Below are 21,801 nucleotides of genomic sequence, written 5' to 3' on the forward strand. Positions count from 1 at the left end.
AGAGAGCAGTTCAGCTGGCTCAAAATCTGAATTGTTTTACAGAATTACAGATGTATCTTAAAGTGGTCAGTCTGTCGACTAAATGCTCAAAGCTCCTAAAATAAGTGGGATGAATCCAAGCCACTTTCATGTCTAAAGCAAGCTAATCATTGGCTGTAATTTGAAAACTGTGTGTTTGAGGCTGCACTGGGGTGTCATATCCTCTCTGCCAGTTCTTCTGGTAGATGTAATTTGCTAAACAAACAAAAAATTAAGGTTGCAAGTCAAATGCTCAAAACCTCACAAAGCTCAAATTTAGAATTTCCTGTCAGATGTTAAATGTAAGACTTTCTCAACCATTTCTAAAATCTAATGCAATCTGTATTATGAAAGCACCTGTGCAAAGACTGCATTTTCATAGGGTCTTGCCTGAAGTCATATATTTTCAGTGTCTCAGGGCTGTGTGATGATACAGAATTTATATAGGATATATTCCTATGAATGACTAAGAGTTGAAAGATACTGAGTGTAAAGTAGGGGACTGCAGAAAGAAGTAAGACTGTGGTTAATAAAATTGCATGTTTCTTCCAAGTCTTTTTGAAGAAAAAAGTCATAATGGAAATGCCATTGTTTCAGGTGACACATGTCTCTAGATACTGCATCAACAAAAATCCTCTGTTTAGAACTACAGCAGTATTCCCTGCTGCTGAAATTGACCACTTGGTAGTGGAAGCGAGTTCACACCAAAATGGGCGTTTATTGCTTTGATTAACTTCTCTTTACCAAAGGAAAAAGGAATGCTGAAACTCAGAAATTCCATGTTGCTTAGGAAGTAGAGTCTAGCAAATGCCTGTCCTACCTCCTTATCAGCCACTTTGTCCTTATTTCTGTCTCATTTTCCACATCCTGTCTGTCTTCATTAGCTACAAGAATAATATGCTTTTTAGCTTCTGACATATTGTGTATCCATGTTCAAATTGTGCTGCTTAATCATACTTGATAAAGGAACAACAGGGACATTGAGAGACCTGGAAAGGTTTGGTATTTTTCCCTGTCCTGCAGTACCCGGGAGACGTGGCTTCAGGGAAGGCTCTGCTCAGCTACTGCAGCCAGAGGCAGCAAGTGTGGTTATGCCTCTGGGTGGAAGAGCTGTGAGGGGCTGTGGCATATTCACCATCACAGCACTTTCCTAAAGCTGCCAAATTCTAACCAGAACCTTTAATGTTGCAGTGCTGCCAGATTTTTAGCCTTTCTTACAGAAATGACAGAAGGTGGATTCCTTGTATGAGTGCATTCTCTGCTAAATGGCTTGGCCTTGCTCTAGGCTGTGGAACTGATATTCTCAATTACTAGTAGCTTTTATGTTTTTAGTTTAGCAAAAATATCTTATTTTCTAAAAAGAAAAAACCCAAAAAAAAACCCTCAGGAAAATTCTAATTTTGTATCTCTAGCTGACTTAAATTCACTCTGAGGCATGTATCCAGCATGGAAAGCTGCAGGGGTTTTTAAGTTTGACCAAGTTGTGTGCAGTTGAAAGCCTTTCCATGGAAAGAATCAGTTCAACTTTTCGTATGAATGTCATTGTTTGCTACTAAATTAGGCTCTTGCTTTTAGCAGTGGACTTCAAAATCTATTACAGCTTTTCAAAATCATTTCTCATGGCTGGCTATTAATACTGGCAGAATTTTCTGTTACGGCAAAGCAGGCTGTATCCAGCATTCATCTTTTAAGAGCAATTCTGCTTTTAACAAAAGTGTTTAGTAATGCAAGGGTGTCTTCATAACACATGATGATGTTCAGTTTGTCAGCCATATAGGCCTGTCTACTTACTTTGCACAGTTCAGATCTTTTCACACTGTCCATCAGAGATGAAAATATTTGAGCAATTTGTTAAAGTGGTAATATCATGTGCTAGAATGTGGTGTGGATTCCAGTATGGAATTCATACTGGATGGCTAGTTAGAAAAGATATGGATGCAGAAAATTCTGGTTTCAGTTTAACAAATAATCCTTTTATTTCTACACCTCATATTGAGAAGACTTTCTCTGTTTGCCACCAGCTCCTTGACTTGTCAGGATCGAGCAGGTGGGTGGTTCAGAGAACCTTATTACAGAGCTTGTGCTCACTACACAGTTCTCTCTGGTACAGTCCTTAAGCTAAAAATAGGTACATTTTAATAATTCAAAGATAAATATAGTACCTAAAAATTGCTAGGTGTCAGGACAGATTTTCCTTTGTACATTTTAACTACTGTAACTTGAACAATCATATTGAACTATGATTTGAATAGTACTTACTGTAGTTGCTCAAAATCTTATAAGGTTATTGAAGAACTGTCTCTCTTTAACACCATCTAGTACCATAGGTAGTATTTATCTATACTAAGAATCTTACTTGTGTGTGTTTTCCCTATTAGCAAGCAGATCTGATCTCCCTGGGGAAAGTTGTGTTGGCTTTGGCTTGCAATTCTTTATCAGGAATTCAGAGAGAGAATTTGCAGAAAGCAATGGAACTAGTGACAATCAACTATTCCTCTGATCTGAAGAATCTGATTTTGTAAGTCTGTTTAATAAATCTTTTAAAGGAACTTGCAGCTTTTTTTTACGTATACAAATGCAAACATCAAATGGTATTTTTAGATGCAAGTAAGATTACAGATAAATCTACAGTTGAGTTGTCTGCATGGTCAGTGCACTGTTAAACATTGATATAAATTTTTTTTGTATAATGCTGGTAAAGCTCTTAGTAAGAATTAGGAGTGTAAACAAAACAAGCATTTTAGGTTGTCTTCAATACTGGGTTTTATTGTGTGTTCTCTGCAATAGCAATATGCTAGTCTTATCTTACAGTTTCAGAAGGTACTGAGAAATGGCACATTGCCTTTTTGGCCAAAACGTTGAGTGCTATTTTTTTCTGGCTGCTTATTATTTTAGTGTAGTTTCAGTATAGTCAGCCTTTTTTCCCTTGCATCCTGAGTGGGAGAAGTAGAAGTCTTTGCTCTTTCCCTCATTTGCGTTACAGTCTGAACCTGCATCCTTCTCTCTTTTTGTATTTATTCTTGCTGTTTGAGTGGGGTGAACTGCACAGTTCCATGAAAGTAAGCTCCTGTCTTGTTTAAATAACTGACTTGATGTATACATGCAAATTAACATATATTTTCCCTGGTGGTATCTTCTTTTAAGAAACACAACAATTGTCAACTTTGTGTGTTAAATTTGACCAAAAGTCAAATAGTTATAAAATCATAATGGAATATAATCTCTGGCATTTGCAGGATATAATCTTTTGGGGGTTGGGTTATTTTGGCAGGTATTTGCTGACCGACCAAAACAGGCTTCGCAGTGTAAATGATATCATGCCTATGATTGGTGCACGATTCTATACTCAGTTGGATGCTGCTCAGATGCGAAATGATGTTATAGAAGAAGACCTAGCAAAGGTAAATTATCTTAGTAATTCCTGCAGAAAGACCAGTAGTCAGTATTCCTAGAGCTGTACTTTAAAAGGCAATGTTTTCTACTGGTTTCTGTTGGGTTTTTTTTCCTTCTGTTTGTTTATTAACCTGAGTAATCTGCCTGAAGGCTTGACAACTCTAAGCTTGGGCTTTTGAAAGCCCCAAAGCTTTGAGAATGCCTAGTTTTAAGATGTCCTCAGCTGTGCTTTAACTGAAGTAACATCTTCATTTCTACCCAGCAGACTTGGGGAAATGATGTTCTTTATAGCATGGTTAAAAATAGCATTCTGAGTAAATAAGGCCATGTATGTAACGTAGATCATGATAATACATCATGTATATCAATGTAATGTATGCTAAAGGTTATACAGCCACAAATGTTGCCCCTTAAATTTTTAGGTTTGCATTTTGGTGTCCCTTTGCTTCTCTCATGTTTTCTTTTCCAAATGAATTCTAATTCATGGAGACATCGTGTTCAGCTTTCCTGAAGTATGCACTCTTGCTGTGGGGGCCTGGTTAGTTTGTGGTGTTCAGTTAAGGTATCAAGTGGTAGCTGTAAAGGAAATATGTACTTTGTATCAGGTTGGAGTGTATTTGTTCAACAGGAATGAGTGTCTGTTAGTCAGAAGCCACTGACAGCAGGATTTCTAGTGGGAGGTTAGAAATAATCTCTGAGATACATTACAGAATGCTTACATGGTCCTGAAAATGTGTGGGATAGGGTATTACACAAGGATTTAATCAACTCCTGTGATTCCACTCCATTATAACGCCTCATTGAGAACTTTTTAAGAGACAGTAGGCCAGTGGTTGGTATTCTGATGGACTCAGTTCTCTTGATTTCTACGCTGTTGTCTTGTTGGAGAGCAGTTTTCCCCTCTGTAATGAAAGACGCTGAAATCTATCAGAAGCAAGGAGCTGTAGAAGAGCCAGGCAGTATCTATGTACCTCTAGATGTTGGGTGCCCACTTTATCAGAATCAACTACTAATCCTTCTCCAGTGGTGTTTAAGATCATTTCTTGTTAAGGTGGCCTATGTGCCTGCACAAAGCTGGGCAGATGGACTCTCTCCCATAGCGAAGATGGAGATTGCCCAGTGATCAGCATTAAGATTTCTGTATTTTTAGTCAGGTTGTTTGTAGCAGTTGCTTATCATTAGCAGGTGGGCAGAGCTACTACAAATCCAAGTTGTTGCTTAGCCCCAGTTTGGCAATAACTGCTTATGTGGCAGTGATAAATACCACTTCTTAATTAGCTTTCATGCAGTAACTCATTTGTACTACCACATCCCCTCCATTAACATCAGAGCTACAGTATCCCTTAAGTCTAGCTTAGTACCATCTCTTCGTTATTGTCCCAAAGCAGATCCTGTGGAGGGAGTATTGGAAAAAGACTAGCATGTGTGATTTTTTTTTTTTTTTTTTTTTTCCTCATGTTGTCCAAGCATGCACTCATCTGTAGCTTAGGGACTTCTGATGCTGGGAATGGTTTGTATGCAGTTAATATCTTCATAACGCTCACTTTTCATAGAGCAATGACCCTATTATGCTATTCCTTTCCTTCCTCACTTGTATATTCATCATATTGATGTAGTAGCAGCCAAAGCCTCAGTTTATCCAAGCCCTGTGGAGAATATCTGCCTCTTTACAGGCTACTAAGCCTGCAGAGAGGCCACCTGGAGACTTAGTGCCTGTGTTGTTGCTCAGCTGTGTCACCATTGACTGGGAATCTGCAAGGCAGTGACCTTCACACAAATGTGATTTTGGCTTTTGTGTATTTGACCACATACCAAAAAATAATTTGGAGGTTAGACCAAATAGTAGACCTTGGCTAGCTGGACAAGGTTGGTTTTCCATGTCAGTTTATTTAAGTGTAGCAACTGCTGTGATACAAGCTGTTCTCCAGTGTGTTTTTAGACTATAAATAGAAATCTGCAACCCATAGGTTGTCCAAGGTCAAGCTGTTATCACCTTGACCTACTTTATTTATCCAGCTGTGCACAGTAATCTACTCAAGACTGAATTAATTTGAAATCAATATGATCATGCATGGAATGAGATGCATCTTAGCGTGAATAATGTTGTAGAGCTGAGCCGTTGGAGAATGTGAATAATACCAGGAGAGAATCTTTTCCTGACAACTTTGATTTACACTGTGAATTAATTTTTTGTTTAATGTAAGCTAGGATGTTACTGTTTTTACTGCATCCTAAGTGATGTGGAAAAACATACTAAATCAACTTCCAGTTGCATATATTCTAAACATCTATAATTCTAATGTTCTGCCTCTGTGTGACCTCGTTGTCCCTGCTTTATTTCTGTCACTTATGGACTCAGCATTTATACTCTTTTAAGACTTAGATTCTAGCTGTTTTGACTTGTTTCAAAATTATTTCTTCAATCAATTATCATTTGAGTATTGATCCAATGATATTATTGCTAAATATTTACTAATAATGGCCTACAAAGCATTTCTGAAAAATCTGGTAGACTGTTTCTTCTCATCTTTACCTGAAATAAGGTGGTGTACTGCATGCTTCTGCATATCTTGGTAACTATGTTAAACTATGAAAAACCCATGTTCTTCTTGTTTAACTTACTATATTTTAGCATATCTGTGAGTATAGGATGGCAAGAGACTAGACTTGTATTTCCACAAAGAAATAGATTGCTCGATCCAGTTCCTGCTGGGGCAGAAAGGTATCATTAGTTGTTGAATCTTCATATTACAATTTGAAGAGTTAAAATGAGCATTGGACTACTGATACATAAAACAATGCATTTGATCTCTGTCTGAAAAAATTATACCCTCTTCTTTGAATAAATAAGTCTTTATAATTGATAGTGCTTCATTGGCATTATTACCATGTATCTTTTGCAAGTAAATGTCATAATTTTGTTTCAGAAACTCTTAATAACCTTTTTCTTGTTTTCTAGGAGGTGCAAAATGGAAGGTTGTTCAGGCTTCTAGCAAAATTGGGAACAATCAATGAGAGGCCAGAGTAAGAAATACTTGTTTTTATCGTTTAGAGTATGTAAAACCCGGTTTGCAATGCACTGTTTCTTCCTTCATAAGTTTAAGCTAAACCTTTTTCCCCATATTTGCCCCTGGTGAAATGAGTATTTCAGAAGCCCTGAGAAAAATTAGATAAGCGACTTTGACCAAAACTTTAAATAGACAAGAGAAGACTACAAATAGTTATGCCAAAGTTGCTTCATTGTATTTAGTATGGTTTCACTCAGCAGTCTCTTGTGAGCGGCAGTAGTTTTGGAGGAAATCCATAGCTTCCTTTAACTGAAGCAAAGGATGTAGATACTGGTTTTAAGCTAGTGAGTTTTCACCTTGTTTTTTTTTATTGACTAACTACATCAAAACGAAGTGTTCATGGTCTGTTTTCCATCCTTTTGCATAAACTTAGAGTTATGTTTATAATGCAGGCTTCTAACATTTATGTGTTAAACTTGTTGCAGATAATTTTTGCTTTCTTCTGTTGCTTTTCTGTGGCTCTTGGAAGGCATTAGCTTTAGGTGTTCAAGCAGCTGAGAAAGTTTTTGAGTATCTTCTGTTACAGTTGTCTTCTGTTTGTGGCAGGGGAAGACTAATTTAATTGCAATTGATAACAGGTAGATCAGTGGTGCAGTAAGACTACTCAGCTGACGTTGAAGTGTCATTTATATCTGTGGGGTTTGGTTTTTCTTAACTGACTGAGCTTTAATATGAGCCTTTGTTTCACACCAGGTTTCAGAAGGACCCAACATGGTCAGAAACTGGAGACAGGTATTTACTAAAGCTCTTTCGAGATCACCTTTTCCATCAGGTGACAGAAGCGGGTACTCCTTGGATTGACCTCAGTCACATTATCTCATGTCTTAACAAGGTACACTGTACTTTGGTTAGCTTTTAAACATTTGTTAGTGTTCTTTAACAGAGTATTCCACTGCAAAGCAAGCTGACATTGCAAGGTTAATGCCGTTGGTTTAGCTGGCAGTTATTTTTCCCATTTCGGATTAAAACCATGTATTCACTAAGCTAATATTCCAACATCTATGGCTATTTTAAATAAAATTAGTACATGAATATTAAAAATTTGTTAATATAGCATGAGCTACAGTATTAACTTTTCATCCTAGAATGCATTGATTACTGTGGATAAGCAATGCTGGTCCCTTTATGCTACTCTGGTCTTTCAACACAGCATAAAGGATCCATAATACTCCTTTAACTGGGGAAGGTTTCTGCTGATAGTTATCACAAAGGATGGTCATAAGGCAAGATCCATTCCTAAACTGTGCTGACTAGAGTAGGAGACAGGAGGGAAACTGCAACAGAAATTTGTGCAAAATCCTTACCGTCTAGGACAGTGCTGGAAAATTTCTGAGACTTAAAATGTTAAGTCCACTTCTGTAATAACTTCCCTAGCCTCCCCAGCCCTTTGTTTTCCAAGGTTGACTTAACAAAGCTATTTGCAGTTTTCTAAGAGCTGCACCACTAGCAAAATTTTATCTGAGCACTCTCATGATTAATAGCAGATGTGTGAGAGACCACAACATCTTCAGTAGATGAAGAACGTCTTGTTCCATAAATTAAGAAGTACTTGAGCTGATTATTTTTTTATTGGTAGATCAGCTTTCAACTTACTTTACATTGTTTTGCCAAGCTTCACTAATTCATGGGAGACTATAAGATGCTGCTACTTTTTTTTGTTGTTGTTTTTGTAGCTGCTTGGTAATTTCACTTGCTCTGTAGAAAATGGTGATGCAGACACTGACAATACAGTTTTAGTGCCCAATATTTTCTTTTCTAGGATTAGGATATCCAACTTTCCCTTCCAAAGAAAATGGAATATGTTCAGATCCTTTGACGTGTAATAACTGTACAGTTAAATCTTTTTTTAAAATTGTCAGGGTTTCTAACCTCCTATTAGACCACTGCTGTGCATTTTTTAACCTCCTTTTTATCTTTCTGGTTGGTGTCTGTAATCACTTTAAAAAGGACATTAAAGGGATTGAGGCTAAATCAAAAAGAAAGCATGTTGACATTCAAGTAGGCATTGAAATGCCATCATGATTTGAAAGCAGTGACTCATACAGTACTGTAGCAAGAGGGGACAATCCTGAATTCATAGGTCAGGTAAGAGACAATGTCAAAGAATGCCTTGTTCTATAAATGTTCATGGCTTCCCTTTTTAAACAGAGGCTCTTCTCTTTTGTGGTTGTGGGCTCAGCACACAAAAAATGTAAGGCTTACAGAACTCTCCTTTGGAAATACACTCTAAAAAGGGATTCAGAAACTACAGAAGTACTAGAAAAGTTGTATGGACTTTACTGCTACTTGCCAAAAGCATTCTTTTTGAATTAAAGCTACTCTGTTGTTAAAAATAAAACAACAAACAACAAACCTTTCTTTTCGATGGGGTGTTTTGAGCATCTTTGCAGCTGAGAATACTGATTTATGCCTCCACAGGGGGAGAGGAAGATAGCCATAAATATTGATGTTTCTAGTTAGCAGTGTGGCTTTCTTAATACAGGTTTTCCATGTCCTACATTATTAAGGTAATTGATTTGTTGTATGATGCTAATGGGAATGAACAGTGGTCAGTATTTCACAAACACCTTAATAGTGTTAATATTTTGCAATGGATGTTGGAAGACACTGGTGGTTTTTTCCTACTCTACAAAAATTAGAAGCTAATTGGCTTGCTTTTTGTCCTTCTGAAACTGTTTGCAAAGCAGGAGCTTTAAAATGTGGAGGTTCCAGCTTTTAATGTTACGCCCAAAACATTACTTTAGATGACAAATGCAAGAAATTTCTAACTCGCTGTCACAGCAGCTAATGTCACATCTCTGTGACAAATGTAATTGGTTTTCTATTCAGTACAACATTTTATAATACATGTATTTGAACCTGCTGGGGTTGTATTTCCAAAGAATGGATTGGTAGTGTCATATCTCACTTGTCTCTGCCCTGCCTTTGTATTGGAATAAGGAAGACTGTGGTGGAAATATCAACGTATTGACTAAAACAAAACTACAGAAGTTCTGCATTATAAGAGAGTCTAGCAGTTCTCTGTTGATGAACATTTCTTGCAAAGTGAGAAGAACATAGGAAGCACTAATGTAATGGGCTTCAGCATGTAAAGCAGGATATTCCTCTGTTAGAAATTAGGATCTAATGGTATATAATAAATAAGGTACATATTAAATTTGAGAAGTCGGAACAAAGCATGAAAAGAAATGTGGAACAAATGTTGATCTTCAACCTCAAATCATCCATTTGGTTATGGATTACACCAAAGTAATTTTTTCTTTCTAAGGGATGAAATGTACCATACAGCTTAGGAGCTATAGGAACTAGTTTGTTCGCAGTACTACCAAAAAAGTGAGGATTGGGTTTCTACCAGACTACCTGGGGCTGATCCATCGGTTATCTCATTTTAGAGTGGTCAAGAAGTAAATTACCTACCCAACATTTAGGCTTGTGGATCTTACGTGCAAATGTAATTTCAAATTTAGTTTTGTTCTTCAGGAGGTACATGAAAATTCGGCCTGGCTTTCTACACAGGGAAATATAGCATTGCAGGATTATTAGCTTTGGGGAAAGGGAAGAAAACAATTGTTGTCTAGTCCTAAGGTCTGGAATGTCCCTCAGGTTAAGACCAAAATGTCTCAATTTTTTGGCAAGGATGTTGTTGTGGTGCAATTCAGATCCTTCCTTTGTGTCCTGTTTGCAGATTTGAACTGCACCATAACAATGTACTTGCCAAGAAATTGATTGCTTTTGTTGTTGGGGAAATGTTTTGCCATTTCTTTCACACTTCTTTTATTTTATCTTTTGCATTCTTGTTACAGTTAGATGCTGGTGTGCCAGAAAAAATAAGCCTCATTTCCAGAGATGAGAAGAGTGTACTTGTGGTAACTTACAGCGATTTAAAACGCTGCTTTGAAAATACTTTTCAAGAACTGATTGCAGCCGCAAATGGTCAGTTGTAGTATTTGCTGAAAGCATGCAGGACATTGCTGAGGAACTTAACCAATAGCAAATTGCACTACAGCTGAATTGTTGTTGTCATCTCATTTCACATTTGGGAAACAAACAGGAGATGAGCAAAGCTGCTTGCACTTCAGTCAGGTACACTGTTACTTGAAGGGAAGAATGTTTCACTTATCCTAGAGCTAAGGCTGCCATTGGAGGCTTTATCTGTGAAGAATTTATTTTAGATTAAGGAACACATCAGGTGCATGATGTTCCTACTTTTATTTTTTCCACTTGTATATGCACTAATTTTAATTTTTTTAAGACTTTTCTGATCTCTGAAGTTTTGCCACATTGTATACTTAAGGGAAACTCTTTGCAAGGACATTTCTGGGATACATTTTTGTCACTGAGGATATAGCAAAATTTATTCATTTTTGATATTATTTGCACCCAGAATAGCATAAAGGACCAGGTAAATAATTTAATAGAAATTTTGTTCTATTAATGACCGTTTAGTTCGTAACCTCTGTAAGAGTGTGTTGTATGCAAGCTCTGTATGCCACCCACTGTTAGCTCAAAGAAATGTGAGAAGAAGAAACATTTTCAAACCAGTCAAGTGAAGTATTGGTGAATTGACAAAAAAGGAAAGAAAGTCCCCTGTCATTTGATTTAAACTTTGTCTAAGCGAAGTGACGAAAACAGCATAATGGGAAACATCTATAATTTAAGGAGCATATCAAACTTGCTCTAAACACAACCAGCGCCTTTTAAAAACTGTTTGTACGTTTTCCTGGTAGTCAGAAGCATTTACATTTATGCAATTTTTTTAATAGATTTTTTTTTAAAGAAATTGTTTAAATGCCTGGAGTTTCAGGAGTGTATTACTTTAGGTTATTTACAGTATAATTTTTGTATAAAGTTCTGTTCTTTGAACCACAGCTTTATTATGGTACGCTACACTGGATACAGATACAAAGACACTGTTAAAAGAAGACTAACTAAACACAGCAGTTGTCTGGCATCAAGAGCTTTTCAAGTTTTACGGCCTGAATCTGGAGGGATAATGATCTGCTGTGCCTTTGCAGTCACTGCTTAGCCCAAAGTAATATTACTTTTGCTAATACTCAACACATGAATATTCCTGAAGTAATTCAGTCTCAAAAGTCTGGAATTTTGCTCCTCAATTACCTTTCTAATTTTTGGACATGCAGTTGTCTCCAAACTTGGGTATTCATGGGATTTCTAGTTAAACACCTACACTTTGATACTGAAGACTGCCAAATATGTAGGAATTTCCTTTCGTAAAGCAGTAGTGAAGACTGTATCTATCCTTTCCCAGCACTGAATGTTTTAATAGCACTGGGTGCTCACCATGAAGAAAATGTGGAAACTCAAAAGGTCAGGACAGACTCTTAAGCACTTGCAACTGATGTTACTGACATCAATTTTAATAATTCTCAATATTTGTAGTTTTCAGAGAAGTTTTTAATATTTCTCTGTCCACTTTTATAAGCTTTAAAATGATTCTCCGCCTTGAGACTTGCATCAAGAAAAAAGCAACTCTCTTCACATCGAAAGCTTTGAAGACTAGGGACATGCTTTACACGTTTTAGAAAATGTGGTTGAATCCACGTTAGGTAGCATCAGTTGTTGAGTTTAAAAATCAATTATTGTTGCAATTTTAAAAGGAACATAATGTTTAATATTCAAACGATAACAGTTGCCAGAATGTTCTTTTTAATATAAAAGGAACAGGAACTTTGAAAAGTGAACATGCAGAACAGTCTTTTATCATTAGCTCATGTATTTGAGGAAAAGAGCAGCTGTCTTTTCTATGTTTTTTGACAAATCATATTGTAATTCTTTTGTACAAAAAAAGAAGTACTTGTATTCTAGAAGAAATATGGAATGCTTAATTTATAAGCGGGCTGAGGTTTTTTCCAGTATTGTTTTCTTTGAAAATGAAAGGGGATCATCTGTTCAGTTGTGGGGTTTGGGAACCTTTGAAAATTTAATTTGTGGACCAATATTTTGTGGAAGTGTAAGGCAGGGGTAAAATAGGGCTTGAATTCTCATCCTTTTTAGACCAGCACACCCTCTGCAAGACATGTCTAAATTGCAAACCTGTGTGTATTTGCATAATGTCAGTTTGCTTCAGCCCCTAGTAACCTCAGGACTTGGTTTAAAAATAAAAAGGTAGACAGCTAATAAGTTTTCATACATAATGTCAGCCAGAAAATATTTGGTGTCAGGTAATACATAAAACTAAAAAGAAGTTGATCTTTGTTTTCTATTTATTTTATTTGGTCTGTATTTGGGAATGATTTGAACAGTCTGAAGTTCAGCTTGGGTGTTTTTTTGGGGAGAGCCCTTCTACCCCATTTAAATTCCATTTAGAAGGTTGTCCTAAAGTTGTAGTTTGATCCATTCATAGGAAGAACTGTATATCTGTATTTAAAAGAAGAGTCACCAGGATGTGCCCTCCCAGATGGGAAATTTATTTCTGACCTTCCTATTTTTTACAGCTAAAAGCACAGAAGGGACAACCTTTGAAATCATCTGATGTTGGTCATTTTAATTTTTGTACCTGTTTTAAATTCTGTTGCTGTATTTACTATATTGTAAATATTTTGTTGAGGGTACCTATGTATTTTTGATTTGCCCTTGTTTCAGTAATTCAGGTGTCAACTGCTTCCCCTAAAAAGCACCAGTATGTTAAGTTCTAATGTCATGATCCCAGTATGTGTTACTCATCTTTAATCCTGTTTTCATTGTTCATGTGTACAGCAGTATTTTTAATAAAGAATACCAGAAGTAACATGGCCTTATTTTGACAATGTGAAGTTCTGAAGTTTGAATCCAGGGGTTTTCAACTTTGGTGCCGGAATTTTATTTCATTCTGTCTCGTACTTCTTTTGTATTCATTCTGTCTGCAGTGCAGAGTTTAAGCAAACAAGAGTCACCAACTGTGTTTAGTGCTTGCCACTTAGAGTGTATTAGATATCCTAAAACTTAGAGATACTGTTCACTAGAATTGTATTAATGCACATTTCCTTAACTCCCAAGTCCAATCCCATCTGCTTCAGTTTGATCAGGCCTGCTTTACTCAATAAGCTCTACTTTTGAAAACTCCGCTCAAGTACCCTTACTTCCATGTTTATTGAGCTTTTTTTGCTCAATAACAAAGTATGTTAATTTCTCTGAGAATTTGCACATGGAGGCATGAATTCTTCATTTCAAGGAGTTCTTTTTCTGTATTTTTAACCAGCAAAGGTTAGATGATTTGCTGATGGGATAAAATTTCCTATCCATCCAATCCCAACCATGCTTATGGAAGATGAATTTTTGTGTAATATATGTGAAATTGTCAATAGTCCCTGCACCTATTTAACATGGAGTCATTATCCCTTAAATTGCAGTGTTTTAGAAATGTTATTATGTAAGCTGCAATAAGTTTGATTGATGCACATATCCAGTCTCCAGTTTCCTCCTTAGTGATGTGGAGTAACAGCTACACAGCTCCTGCAGCAGATTGCCATCCCATTATGTTCTGCTTTCCCAGAGAAAGTTTCATCTCCAGTTCCTTCCAGTGCTTGGAGAGCCCCTCAGATGATCAAATGTTGTTTAGCACAGAGCACTTGACTGAACATCTCTGTGGAGGCAGCATCTCCAGCTTCAGGTGGATGGCGTGGAGATGTGGGGATTGTCCGAAGGAGATTCTCTACCGAGGCCTAAGGTGCTACCTGGTGTCACAGTAGCTTCAGAACAGGCTTTGTTGGGGATGCCTTGCTCTGTTTGCTGTCCTTCTGTCTGTAGTGCATCTTCTAACTGCAGAAGGAACCAGGAAGTGTGGAGGATTGGGTGGATGTTTATCCATGTGCTGTTTTGTCTTCCCCCACCATGAAACCTTGCCTCTCCCAGAGGCTGAGCTGAATTTTTGCCTCTAGACAGCAGTTAAGCACTTCTTAAATATGCTGAACCTAGGGGATGTCACCCATACAAGGAATAGTGACAGGTGTCTGTCACCTTATCCGCTTTGCTGTGCGAGAAGTGTGCCTTCTGTGTGATTATTCCATGTTCTCCTTTGCTCGCAAAACCAGCCTGTGGGATGGATGTGTGCCGGATGTTTGCACTGCCCAGTGCTGACTTGTGTGCCACAGCAGTCTTTGACACTGGTAGAACTCTGATTTTTTTTCAAAAGCAAACTTTATTATATGAATTTAGCAGTCAAATACATTATATAAAGACAGAAAATGCAAGACAAAACAGGAGTTATTCACATCTGAAGACACTTGGGGGTTCATATAAAAGTAATCTTTGTAGTCCAGTTTTCTTAAATATTTATGCACAAAAAGCATATTTATATATTTACAGTGTGCAAACACGTCCTTTTGGATGCATCATCCTGTAACTATTTTTGCTCAATTCTAGTTACAAAACAGTTCTGAAACTTTTGTTTTGATCAAGGTCAAATACACTTTACCAACAAGAGACAGTGCAATAGATACTTAAAACTGATGATCTCTTGCACAGAGATACTTAGCTCAGAAGTAGTGGTACATATTTATTTTACTTGAATATCTAAGATAGTTTTTATTTGTAAATATGCAAAAGGTCATTTGCCTTAAAGTCTGTTAGTGGGTTACATTCACAGCTCTTTAGCTGAATTCTAAGAGAGCAAGAGATCATATAACATGTAGCATTTGAGTTAATATATATTTTAGTGGACCACGAGAAGCTGGGATTGGGCAGTAATTGATTTGGCAGATATCAGTGCTACTGCGTTAAATGTCCAGCTCTCATCCTAATACTGCATTCAAAGGTGAAAGGGAATGGGTGCATCCTAATGCTTCTCAAGCAAAGAACACTCCTGACCTTTCTGAGATGCTATGCAAAAGTCTGTTGGAAATGAATGATACATTTTTATTCCTGTACATACTGGTAACTTAACATGGAAATTTAGCTGTCTTCATAGAAAAGCTACCCTAACTTTACAGGTTGTCTTGTAATTTCTAACTAATCTCTTCAAACTCTCTAGTGATCAATTAAAGTGTATGCAGTCTAGTAGCCATCCTGTCTTTTAGACAGATTCTCATAAATAAAATATAATCAGTGCAGTGTTAGAAGGTCTGTGAGGTTTTATGGACAGAGCTTGGCTTTAACCTATCTAGCTTGTGGTTTGGTTCCAGTGTGTGCATGTTGGCTTACTGACAAAGTGCAAAACTTCAATATTTACTTGATTTCAGCAGGACTGTCCAAACTGAATTGATATGTGTTGTTACAGCCCTGGATCTGGTCTTAGTCCTCCTCTATCCTTGCCAATTGTGTTTAGCAACACATTTTAAATCCTTGCATTGCGAGGCTCCCTACTGCGTCTGCCATCTGGAGCAGTAAGATCCATACAATGCCCCATCCCCAAGTAGATTATTATTCAGCTTCCCCAAGCATCAGCCTTCCCACAAGTTTCTCAAAGTAGTTCTCATTAAAAACTTAGTTTGTGGTCTGTTTCTAGTTTCTGTCTTCTTGAAGAATCCTTTATTTTCCAGCAATAGGATGCAAATACCTCAGTGCCTGGTGCAGATTCCCGGCTCTGTAGGGCTCCCAGCTGCCTCTCCCAATCAGGACAGCAGTGCTGCACCCAAGTCTGAGCAGAGGCTGTAATAATGACCATCCAGATTTTCCTGGATGCAGAAGCACTCGGCATTTTTAGCAAAAGCTATTGGTGTTGAGCATTTGGGAAAGCTGAGGTTTAAGCAATAATATTTTGCTGTATTTTGAATATGTGTGCCGCAATCTGTAGAAAAGCAGATCACTGTGATTAAGCCAATGATAACTTCTTAAATTTTATGGTAACTAAAATAATTTGGGTCTAAGTTTTTAACTGACAGTGTTCCATAAGAACCTGCGTGTTTAGATCTTGGCCTAGAAGTACTTAAACTGGTGGCTGAGAGTAATGGACAACAGAGTTGTAGTCAGGAGGAGAATGGCTGGCTTTCATTTTCTCCAGCATCGCATAACCATAGGTGTATCTTCGCTTGGAGTCACTGAGCTGGTCACAGCTGAAACTGCAGAAGCTTCTTGGCTTGGTTATTCCAGAAAGCACTGACTCCTTGCTCCTGCTGGCACCTTTAATGCTGTAATAGAGCAGTGATATTGTGAGCTTTCTTAACATGTAAAGGTTTTTGTTTTAGTGACTTGAGCAAAGCCAGGTCACAAGAAGCAGCTTTGTTTATTCTCACATGGTGGGAGGGGCATTGATGCAGATGGACTCGCTCAATGGGAGTGCAGGCCAGAGGAATGAAGGAGCCCTTCTGTGTTCCCTGTGAGTCCCCTTTGGAACAGAGGTGCTGTGAGTGAACATCACTGTTAAAGGTGTTAGTGTTCATTGTATCAGTCTTGCTGCTTGGGGGGAGTACTTGATTATTCAGCCTAAGCTCTAATTGCTCATTTGTGGCAGGTGCTGGGGAATGAAACTTTATTGCAGGGGGAAGTAGTGGGCGGTGTCTGGCATCTCTGCTGATGCCGGGGTGGATTTAGATCCCCACATCTAAATGTTTCTTCCTAAGGGAATAGGGGTTTTTGAGCAGGAGTGAAGTGATGAAAGGTCTCAAGCCTTGAGGCAAAAGTAGAAAACTGCTAGTGTCAGTGTTCCCAAAGCCTAATGCTGGGATGAATTTCTAATATAAATGGCTGATGTTTGTGAGGAAGGGCATGAGGTCTGGCTATCTCCTCTTTTTTTGGCTTCTTTTGGCAGCTGCCATGAACTGCTGGTTTGAATTAGTTTTACTGTCCCATAAAAGGACCAGTTATCCTTTTATAAGATGCCCTTTACACAAAGAGAGGTTTAATGTCTTCTCCGTGAAGCCACTTTTAAAGACGCTGTTTGCCTTACAGCACTTTCTCACCCATATTCAGAGATCACAGTGCTTAAAAGGGCTCTTCCAATAATGAAGAAAATTAAGGCCAAGAGAATTAAGCAAAGAGAATCACACCGTTGAACTTGGATTCCAGAGATTTATCTGTAGACAAAGGACAAGCCAGAGCATTCTTCCATCATTGATTACATGTGAAATCCTAAAGTAAACACATTGGACCACAGTGTCTAAAATTAGATTTCCTCCCCTGTATTTTTGTAAGTTCATGGACAATCCACCCATCTCCATTTATAAGGTCAGGAACATTGGCAGCTCTCGTCTTGAATTCCAGAGAAGACAGAGCATCTGTTGAGGCTTTCAGAGCCTGGGGTTTTGCTTTTCATTTTGTTTTGCGCTGTTAGGTCTTTAAGTAAAACTACAGAAATAGTAGCACAGGACCGTTCATGATTACAACAGTTCCTTTTAGATGTCACAGTTTCTCAAATTCTTAACTCACAAGCCTGTGTGGTTTTTTAGGGAGTATGGTCTCTGTCTTCTGTCCTACTGGGAAACTGGAAGGTCCCCCTAAGATGTAGTGTCCCCATTACATTTATTAGTAGGTGAATGGAGTTCATGAGGAGGAGCCCTCGTGATGAGGATTGCAGATGCATCCCATATTTTTATATTGCATCTGTTGGCAGATGGAGAAGTAATTGCCTTGGGATAAATTCCGTAACTATGACAAGGTTAGTCACAGATGCAGTGGACTTTTTGTGATGGGTTTTAAGAGAAATGCTTCTGTGATTTATATTGTAATTGTGAGTCTTCAGGAGCTGGCAAAAGTGGAGTGTGCATGAGAAGTTATGAGCATAAAAACCATCATGCTTTGATCCTTTCATCATCATCAGGCTTTTGCATCCTGAGATTTTTCTTGTGAGCTAGACTTGGCTTCTGCTTTAATAAACCTTCATACCAGTAGAGCTGCGTCTGTTAATTTTACCTGGAGTGCACTGCTGTACCTGGGCATGCATTCCCACAAAGATCTTTGAGAGAGCTCAAGAGATTTTGGCATCTGTAGTCAGGCTTCAATTTGAGACTGAGTTTACAGTAAGTAGAGGCTTCTCTAGCTGTGGACTATGTTCTTGCCAATCTAGGAATGTAAATTGGAGACTGTATTTAATTGGTCTTTAATTGGGATTGTTTGTTGGAGGAAATGGCTGCTGGTTTCCTGCCATGTTCAGGACCAGAACGAGATTAGAGGCTGGCTGCAGCTCTTGAGATGCTTGTTCCAGCTCATAGGAGGTGGGATTCTTGCTGTTTTTCTGGCTTTGCGATTTACACTGACACAAGGGTTTGCCTCAGCCCAAGGATTTTGGCTTACTTGGGTTGGGCTTTTTCACCAATAGTGAAAAGCTAGAAAAGGGTTGCAGTTGGCATCCTTTCCACCTGCAAAGGAGCATAGCTCAGAAGATTGCCCCCAAACCTTTCTACTGGGGTCTTTTTGCCTGAGGCCTTGTATTAGGAAAACCTTACTTCTCTTCCTGCTGTGCAAAATATCATTTTTCATCTCAGTGGCATTAGCAAGTCTGAGACGTGTTGCAGCCATTCATGTTTTGCTCTCCTGGCCACCACCTGGGCCTAAGGGGCTCACCAGCATTTGGGCTGTTGCTCTTTCCTATAGTGAAACCAGGGGTGAGCTTTGGCATTAGTGCCTTTCCCAAGCCAGCGGAAGTGGAAGCCCAAGAGGAGGGGCCTCGCTGGGATCAGTGGGGTACCCCTGCACTGTCAGGCTGGCTCTCTGCTCTGCTCTGCCCTGGGCCTGCCTCTCAGGCTGGTCACACTGAGTAAGCACTACTGCACATGCTGTAGACTCAGGAGAGATGCTGGCTCTCTCCTGCAGTCAACTGATCAGTTTCCTCTGAAACAAACCCTGGGTGTGCTTCTGGAGACAGGTTGGATGCACTGGGGTTGGCTCCTTCCACCCTGTGCAGTGCTTCAGCTCTGCCCAGTCTGAATCATCCAATGCTTTGTTAGAGCGAAGGCATCTAACCACAGGTAAGCTGCTGCCAAAGGGAGCTGAAACCCTTCCTCAGCCTGGTGCTGGCACCAGCTGCCCTGACAGTGAGCTGCTACTGCTCACTCAGAAACTGTTCTGACAATCTGGCAACCTGAACCAACTCTCTGCAAGAAAAACCAAGGTGAAGCGTCAGCACAAGAGCGAGCACAGGACAGCAGAGCAGCGTGCCTGAGATGCAAGGGAAGAAGCAGGACTGTACATCTGCTTAGGTCAGTTTACATGTCTCAAACCCCTCCAGGCTCCACCTTGACGAATTTTAGGGGTATTTATTTACTGCTCTGATTAATTTTAAGTAAAGGATGCTTAGCTAAGAAGCTGCCACTTTTAGGAATGTGTGCAGACTGAAGGGTCATTGCCTGCATTCACATACATGAGTGCTTTTTGGCACAGCGCTACGGTACCACTTGTTTAGCTTGCAGGCCAGATGACCTTGTGTGATCTCAGTCAACTGCTCTGTTTTCCCAAGGATTTATGTTCTATAGCCACTGTTCAGTTCAATCATTTTTTCTTATCCAAGCATTCCTTTTCCTTCTGCATTTGAAAATCCCCCTTAAAGCACTTCCAGAGGGTTGCTTGGGACACACTCCATACATTTTCTGCCATGCAAAGAAAAATGCATTTCATAAATTTCATTTGGGGAGGTTGCCATGTTGCCCCTGTGGCTGACAGCAGCCTTCTGAAACACCCAGAGAAAAAAATGAGTTAAACCACTTCTAGGGAACATTCCATCCTTTGGAACCCTGTAATATCCACATACACTCCAAGCTCTGTAGTGCCTCCTCCAAAGACAGCATGCCTCAACAGAGCTGAAGTAGCAAAAATTGGCTGAGGAGCCTATTTTCTGAAAGGTCAAGGCAGGAGAAAGGGTTTCCCAGCATTTGTTTGGAGTGGCTTGTGCTGCCCTGGCTTTGCCACGCATGAGCAGTGCTGCACTGCCGGCTGCTGCCAGCAGCACGTTCACCCAGGCCGTGCTCTCCAGCCGTGTGAGCGGCTGTGCTCTCCTACACGTATTTCTGTGCCTTCAACCCACGGCCTCTCGGGCACTGGAATCTTTCGTGAAGCGAGTCCTGTCCGCCTTGACCGCACGTTTCAGCCGCTCTTAATTGTTCTTTGAGACAATGCTACACTCCCAGCCTGCCTGACTGCAAGTCACTGACACGTTTGGCACGGGCAGGATGGCAGGCTGGCCTTGACTTGGCAGCATGACATGAACGATGGGTTGGGTCTGGGCAGTCTCCATGCTGGCTGGGAGCAGTGAGCTGAAACCAGTACACTGCCAGCTTTGCAGCAGCTGGGAACTGATACAGCGCCGGCATTGAGACAATAAACACTTCCCATTTACAGAGAGTTCATGTCAGTGCAACTCGTTTCTTACAGCAGCCCTAGTTCCCTGCTTGGGCAGCTGTCAGGAATTAGGTGGAGGAAGATGGCCAATATATTCAAGTGCTTAAAGGCAGGAAGAGAAGTGAGGCCCTCACATCCATCTATTGTAAAGTTGCCACTTCAGCATCCTGAGCCCATGGGTGTTAAATGGGCCATGCTTAGCTGAGTCATGGAAAAGGGCAAAAACAAGCACAGGGGGCCTTGTCCCAGCTGGGGTGCCCTTGGGACTTGCAGAAACAACTGCAAATCCTTCACAGCCACTCATTCCTCCTCCCCCATTATTAAGGGCTTGTTTCCTACAGTTACCTGCCTCTTACCATAGTTCAGTGCTCTCTGGCACTCACTTGTCCAGCCTGGCATTAAATTGAGCATTAGGTGGATCAATAAAGTGCTAGTAAATCATATTGCTGATGTGCATTGAAGGGGTTGAGGGTCATTTGCTTCCTCAAAGGCATAGGTGTGGAATATGATTGACAGTTGATTCAACCAAGCAAGACACACCTCAGCAAGCGTGTTTGCAGGGACTGGGAACACCTCAGCTACTTTCACGAGGCATGATTTAGCACAAAGACCTTGAATTATCCTTTGCCATCTTAAACCTGAGAAGAAAGGAACATAAAATACAGACCCAAAGAGTGTCCGTTTCTGCTTGCTGCCTGTCCATGTGAAGCGTTTCAGTTCCTCTGGAGCCAGCACCATCCCACTGTCTGCTTGATAATCCTTGAAGAAAAAAGAAAGATGCAGTCCTGTTAGGTGTTAACTGTATTTTACAGAGGACTCAGTTCCTCTTTGGTCTGATTTCCAGCATCCTTCTGGTCATGGATACTCCGGTAGCTCTAGGAGACAGCAGCTCTGTACTGCTGGAGGTGCTGCAGTGCACAGGTATTTAATGGTGCCTTTCCAAACCACCCATGCCTTGGGATGCATATGTTAATGCATAATGTTAATGTTAATGCAGATGCAGAGTGCTAGAAGAAAAGCATCTACACACAGTGTGAGGTTCTGGCCGGCCACCAGTTCAACCCTGCAAGGACCACTGTGCCTTTCTCACCTCCTGCTGCTTGCTGCATTCAACTGG

At 39.6% G+C, this 21,801-nt stretch overlaps 2 protein-coding genes across 7 annotated transcripts in view; one reads left to right on the forward strand and one right to left on the reverse strand.

Moving 5' to 3' along the window:
* The window catches only part of PAN3 (poly(A) specific ribonuclease subunit PAN3), a 102,935-nt gene that overhangs the window by 66,547 nt on the left and 14,587 nt on the right, over window positions 1–21,801 (forward strand). For 3 of the 5 annotated variants that reach the window (XM_048294972.1, XM_048294975.1, XM_048294971.1), the window contains 5 exons: window positions 2,397–2,536; window positions 3,290–3,419; window positions 6,371–6,435; window positions 7,173–7,311; window positions 10,283–13,227. In XM_048294972.1, the coding sequence (XP_048150929.1) occupies window positions 2,397–2,536; window positions 3,290–3,419; window positions 6,371–6,435; window positions 7,173–7,311; window positions 10,283–10,423 (615 nt within the window). In that variant the 3' untranslated portion in view covers window positions 10,424–13,227. Of the gene's footprint in view, window positions 1–2,396; window positions 2,537–3,289; window positions 3,420–6,370; window positions 6,436–7,172; window positions 7,312–10,282; window positions 13,228–21,801 lie in introns of those variants that run through there. The other 2 variants (XM_048294973.1, XM_048294974.1) reach the window with 2 other exon arrangements.
* Window positions 14,745–21,801, reverse strand: part of FLT1 (fms related receptor tyrosine kinase 1) — a 109,206-nt gene continuing 102,149 nt past the window's right edge. For both annotated transcript variants that reach the window (XM_048294969.1, XM_048294970.1), the window contains exons 29-30: window positions 21,352–21,443; window positions 14,745–16,543 (exon numbers count right to left, since the gene is read on the reverse strand). In XM_048294969.1, the coding sequence (XP_048150926.1) occupies window positions 16,342–16,543; window positions 21,352–21,443 (294 nt within the window). In that variant the 3' untranslated portion in view covers window positions 14,745–16,341. The remainder of the gene's footprint in view (window positions 16,544–21,351; window positions 21,444–21,801) is intronic.

The sequence above is a fragment of the Corvus hawaiiensis genome, chromosome 2, assembly GCF_020740725.1.
Source record: "Corvus hawaiiensis isolate bCorHaw1 chromosome 2, bCorHaw1.pri.cur, whole genome shotgun sequence".
Lineage (NCBI taxonomy): Eukaryota > Metazoa > Chordata > Aves > Passeriformes > Corvidae > Corvus > Corvus hawaiiensis.